Source organism: Lactuca virosa, chromosome 7 (assembly GCF_052849685.1).
Source record: "Lactuca virosa cultivar CGN04683 chromosome 7, Lactuca_virosa_CGN04683_v6, whole genome shotgun sequence".
Lineage (NCBI taxonomy): Eukaryota > Viridiplantae > Streptophyta > Magnoliopsida > Asterales > Asteraceae > Lactuca > Lactuca virosa.
In genome coordinates, this window is record NC_136432.1 from 36,730,992 (window position 1) to 36,737,087 (window position 6,096).

Genomic DNA, 6,096 nt, shown 5'->3' on the forward strand with positions numbered 1-6,096 from the left:
GAGTACATTTTATCATTTGAGAAAAACAAAAATTACATGTCTTCCATTGGGCTTTTATTTAGAAAATGATGTCTTCCATTGGGCTTTTATTTGGAAAATGAAACTAACATGACTGAAGTGCAAAGTAGTGGAATATTGAAGGGGCAAAGTTGGATAACGTGGATTCTATATACCCACTAGAATTAAAAGCAAAAACCCTGACACATATAAGTCCCCTATATATCTATAGATACAGCCTATATATATATACGCAGAAATCACACACTCCTCTCTCTCTCTCTCCTGCTCTCGCTCTCTAGAACCCTCTGCAAGGAAGTAACCCGTAGCTCTGTTTGCCTCACACGAACACTCATAAAAGACTCGCAAAATGCCATCTTAGGGTTCTAAATTTCGAATTCCCTAAGGGTTTATTGATGAGTTTTGCGATGAAATTGTTTGTTTCTTTTTACTCAATCATCACCTCTCTAGGTTTTCCGTGAGGGAGGAAGATTTTGGTTGAGTTTGAAGTGTACATATTGCGGCCGTTGATGGCTTCGTCTTCCGGTTCAACGAAGCTGTGCTTCAATTCGACTTGTAAAGAGGCTCTGGAAGTCCCTAGACAAGGTTGGCTTTGCCGGACGGGAGACTTCGCTGACCTCTGCGATCGATGCTCGTAAAATCCCTTTACTATTTAGTTATCCTTTGTTGTTGAAAGAATGCTACTGATTTTGTGTTTTCTGTTTGAAAATTCGGCGTTGTTTTGTTCTGTTATTCTGATGCTGTTGCTTGTATCCTAAGTAATATTTGCTTGATATTTCGGTAATTTGTTGTGGAAGTTAGGTTTCGGAAATGGGGAGCTTAGTGCTACACGATTAACCATTATTGTTTATAGTGAAGGATAATTGAAGGTTAATTGCAGGCTTTCTGTCAAGGTTCATGGTTCTGCATGATCCTTAAAAACCGATGAATGTGATTGATTTTTGGACCTCTAAGTGTCTTTTTTCTGAATAGCAGTCTCTCTGACACATACATAGTTTTTGTTCATATAGCCTTTATAAAGAAAGCAATACTATAGTTGGGTATGAAGAGGTTTAAAGAGGGAAACATAAAGAACTATTTAAGTTGTTGAATCTTGGGCGAGGGTTTTTCAAGATGGTAGTAACAGTGCAAAACAAGCTTCCCCATCTTAAATGACATATTGGATAGAACTCTATATGAATTGGAAATAAAAAAACCCTTGAATGGTGTTCCTTGTTTAAGAAGTTATATGTGTGTGTGTTTTTTATAGGAAAAAGAGAAATGGATGGGTCAAATTTTTGTAAACACCATGAGACACTATTAATAATGTTTTCAGTTAATGTGGTTTTCTCAAATGTGTCACAAGGAAAAATGCAAAGTCACAAACATGTGCAGATGCAGATTAAATATCAGTTACCATGCCAGATTAGCTTATGATCATTGAAGTATGATGACCTCATAGACTCTTGTGTTTGGGTGCTTCTATATTTACTTTAGTTATTTTTGGTTTCCTTTTCTATTAGTTTCTTTCTAATTTATGAAACCCTCCCAATTCTTGTTCAATTTGACTCCAGTTCTGCTTTTAAAGATGGAAAATTCTGTAATACATACCACATGAATGCTTCTGGTTGGAGATGTTGTGAGTCTTGTGGAAAGGTTAGAAATCTATCTATCAAGACTAATTAGCTGAATTAACATCTTTCCTTCTTTATCTTTATTTGATCACCTCATCTACCCATGATATTGTCTCTACAAGGAAACATACACATTGCATGCATTATGACAACTACAGAAACTAAAGGACATATTATAACATTTGCTACTTTTAGAAATTACAGATATTTCCTTTACATTCTTTAGTTGTCATAAAAAATACACGCAACCTGGCTGTTTCTCTGTAGAAATATCGTGAGTATAGGAGGCAAAATAGGCAAGTCATTGTGTAAAAAATGGACTTTATCTCATCTTTAACTACCATCATAATATAAATCTCTAAATTCTTATGTTGGAAGTTGTCTTTTTATAATAATGAACCCATTATGCTTTACAGCAAATTCATTGTGGATGCATAGTGTCATTCCACATGTTCATATTGTTGGATGCTGGAGGAATTGAGTGTATCAACTGTGCAAAATCAGAATACATCTTGGTAACCACAATTAGCCTCACTTCCTGCTTCTGATTATTTTCAATATTATTTCATTTAACTTTTTTCTTTATTGTATTTGATGTTTTAGACACCAAATCCTACATGGCCATCTTCTCCCCACTTCCTCATGGGTCCCGCTGAAAGAATTCGAGATATTTCTTCCAAAAATTGGAGATCAATAGCAGGATCAGGTCCTGTACCATGGAAGCAAGCACCTTATCTCTTCAATTCTTCTAAACTTCAACCTGATTTACTCTCTAACATTGATAAACCTCTTTCAAGGGAACAATTAACTTCATGTTCATTGACTAGAAGTATAATACATGACCCTTCTGAAAGATTAGTGAATGACAGCTGGCAGATTACCAGTGATAGAGCCAAAGCCACTGGTAAGATTTTGTTGGTTAAAAAGAGTGTAAATTGTGTAGAATAGCAACATACTTTCCTCTCACTTAAATTACGTTGCTATTTCCTGCAATTTTCCCTTAAAAAGAAGTTAAAACATGTGAACTCTTACTTAAATAAGTTTTACATACCTGATTGTTTTGTTTTCAGGGGTACAGTATGATGGAAAACATAATTTGTTTCAATCTTTCTTTTCAAATGAACTTGCCACCCCTGTTTCTAGTTTACCAGCAACATTCATGGCACAAGATCAAAAGAGCGAAAAAGGAAAAGCATCTGGACAATTTTGCCCTCCACCATCAGTAGGGAAATGTTGCTCCAGTAGTAATAGTCCACCTGGCACATCTCTTGAAAGTCAAACTTACAGTGGAAAGGGTCATGGAGAAAAACGGGGTCGACATCAGTTAATTCCCCGGTATTGGCCTCGGTTAACAGATCAAGAACTACAACAGATCTCTGGAGGGTATCCTATTTTCAAATACCCTTTTATTGATATGATTATATAATATATGATATCCATTAACTAGTACTTAGGTGTTGTTTCTTTTTAACTTTTTGACTTTTTGACTTTATGAGCTTAATGGATTATTATATAATACCTATGGTTATTGTTAAAAAAGATCAGTATTGGAAACTTGTTTGTTGGAAGGTAAGGGTAAAATGGTCATTTAGTCTCGTCCAGACGAAACAGACCTTATGTAAACATACATCATTACCAATTTGGCCACTTTACCCTTACAAGACTTGATGGGGAAAAAGAAACAACCCCTTGATGGTTAGTAGCATAAAAGGGCATTATCATGCTCTTAAATTCATAATTTTAAGAGTAATCCTATTATCTTTAATGATGTGACAGGTCAAATGCCAAAATTACCCCTTTGTTTGAGAAAGTGTTAAGTGCTAGTGATGCTGGAAGGATAGGGCGATTGGTGCTGCCAAAAAAATGTGCAGAGGTATGCAATTTTGGTTTTTGGTAATGAGATGAATAAATAAAACTGTTATAAAAATAATAGAACCATTAAAGATTTTTCATTTATTATTTATATATATTTTTTTTCATACAGGCTTATCTTCCACCAATTTCTCAGCCTGAAGGTTACCCCCTTGTAGTTCAAGATCTGAAGGGAAAGGATTGGGTGTTACAGTTTAGATTCTGGCCTAATAATAATAGTAGAATGTATGTTCTAGAAGGAGTCACTCCTTGTATACAGTCCATGCAGTTGCAAGCTGGTGATACAGGTAAAAGACATAAATGCCCTCATCTTCATCTTCATCATTTCTTTTTCTTTTTTATTAATACTTTTGGTCATCTTCTTAGCTATTCAGTTTTTTTCTTTTTTTGTTCAGTAACATTTAGTAGGTTAGAGCCTGAAGGAAAACTTGTGATGGGATTCAGAAAAGCATCACCCTCTTCTCCATCTTATCATGTCAGTCTTTTTCCTTAACCAATTTCTCGGCTGTGTAAAAGACATAAATGCCCTTACAACTTTTGTTTGATTTCCTCCAATGTTTCTTGACTGCAGGTCACTGAGGTTTCTACTCATGAAGAACCTTCGAAGGGTAGTTTCGGAAATAAATCTAGAAATCCAGATGGGACATGGGCAGAAGTTGATAAAATTGCTAAAAGGAAGAAGGGGGGAAAGATGTGTTCAAATAGCAAACATGTTAAACCTAATGATGAAGAGATGGTTCGAGTAAATGTTACTTTAGAACAAGTTCAAGGATTGTTGAGACCACCTCTTACTAATTCCTCCACCATTGTGGTTATTGAGGGTGTTGAATTTGAGGATTTTCAGGTGAAAAGATACTCTAAAAATATTCAATTCATCATGTTGGTTTATTTATATATTTCTCATGACATTGTTGAATGTAACAGGAGGATCCGATTATAGGGAGTCCTACAAACTTTTCAACAATTACTCACGGTACAAATCACTTTTGACCAACTTTTGTCAGACTGTACTGTGTTTGACATGCGTTGAACTGGGACTCAGACTGATGTCAATGTAAAAAAAATTACAATATTTTATCCTCTATCGAAAAAGGTGGAGTAGGGACTCGAGCTTTATCTCTCGTCTGTGCAAAAGACGTAACTACCCTTTTTACAAAAAAGAAACTCTTGTATAATTTGTGCTAATCTATCTATCGGTATTGTTGTTAGCATCTTGTAACAAAAGGGAATTAGAAAACCAAGGACTTGATGCGCTTGCTAATTTAGCAATCCAAGATGGCAAGCCTACAAAGTCGCCAAGTGGCACCAATCACAAATCAGTTTTTGTACACCATGGAGATGAGAAACATTTAGAGAAAGAAGTAGGGAATGTGGGACAGAATCCAAATGAGTTGATGTATGCTGACATTATTCGGTATAATAATAACCAAAACCAGAAAATGGGCCCCGGTCAAAGTATTGAAAAAGTATCTACTAGTCAATCGTTTAAAAGTCAAAATATTGACTTGAATATACAACCTGAACGTGAAGAAGAATGTTCTCCGGTTTCTGATATGGGGATCATTATGTTAGTTCAAGAATCTACACATAGATACATAAGGCAACAGAAGCTATCAGTTAATGGTGTAAATTCATGAGGGTGGTGGTGGCGGCAGGTGGTGGTGGTTAGGTGGAAGCTATTTTTGTCAAGTGGCTCATATTGTTGATGATTTGGTAAGATTAAAAAAAGGCAGTTATTAGAGCTTTGTCGAGTTTTATAGTTTCGTGTATGTAAACAAGATCCTAGAAGCTAACTTTTGACATGCTCTAGATTTTTAGAAGTACATAATTTTTTTTCGGTGTAATTACATTTCTTTTTTTGTGTTAAGAGTTTCATTTTAAGTCGTTTGCATTGAACGTAGCCTACTATTGCATCTTTTACATGAACATATATAGTCATAAGCTTTGGAACATATGGCACATTACATGCGATAATTCCGTTAAGATTCAGGAGATGGGTGGCTTGCTAAATGGAAATTATGTTATGTGTTTGATTGGGGCCCATATACAAGCAGCCCAATCTATTATATATTTATGCTATGGGTTTGGTTTCATTTTTAAAATAAAATTCGATATTTTTTAGTTTTTTCTGTTTTGGACAACTTTTCTTGTTGTGGACACAAATTGTAGTTGTATATGTTTTCGGTAGAAATGAAAAAAGCTTGTAAAATACCTTATATTGGTCAGAAATCCAAGTAGTCTCCTTTTCCTTGTTGCAATATGTATCCAACAGTTGAATGAACCACTTCCAGCTGTCTTTGTTTTCAATATCCATGACAGTTGGTTGTTTGCATTTCATACGATTGCAGATAATACAACTAAGAGGGAGTAACCATGGACCCAAGATCAAAATTTATGTGAGTGCAATTATTTGAGACATTTCGTACTTTATATCCCGATGATCCTTATTTTCGTGACATATGGAGAAATTGTGGTTCCGGAACATACAAGGAATTTTTTACAAGCTTTTTATGGGAACCACTTTTGTATTCTCATGAGCTCATTGCGAGATGCCTTTATACTCGAATGTCATGTATGAGATGCAAACTTAGTG

At 35.3% G+C, this 6,096-nt stretch overlaps 1 protein-coding gene across 1 annotated transcript; it reads left to right on the forward strand.

Annotated features, from left to right (window-relative positions):
* The first annotated feature begins 234 nt into the window (after nt 1-234).
* Nucleotides 235-5,384, forward strand: VAL3 (VP1/ABI3-like 3). Its single transcript, XM_079059971.1, has 11 exons — nt 235-652; nt 1,572-1,653; nt 2,048-2,146; nt 2,235-2,535; nt 2,702-3,014; nt 3,408-3,504; nt 3,616-3,790; nt 3,899-3,978; nt 4,075-4,347; nt 4,428-4,476; nt 4,713-5,384. Exons 1-11 carry the CDS (start codon nt 528-530, stop codon nt 5,138-5,140), a joined length of 2,022 nt encoding a protein of 673 aa, XP_078916097.1. The 5' UTR covers nt 235-527; the 3' UTR covers nt 5,141-5,384.
* Nucleotides 5,385-6,096: the final 712 nt, after the last annotated feature.

Coding starts and splice junctions, on each gene's coding strand:
- VAL3 (XM_079059971.1), top strand. CDS start 528: ATGGCTTCGTCTTCCGGTTCAACGAAGCTGTGCTTCAATTCGACTTGT. Junction 1,654..2,047: donor GTTGTGAGTCTTGTGGAAAG/GTTAGAAATCTA, acceptor TATGCTTTACAG/CAAATTCATTGTGGATGCAT. Junction 2,536..2,701: donor TGATAGAGCCAAAGCCACTG/GTAAGATTTTGT, acceptor TTTTGTTTTCAG/GGGTACAGTATGATGGAAAA.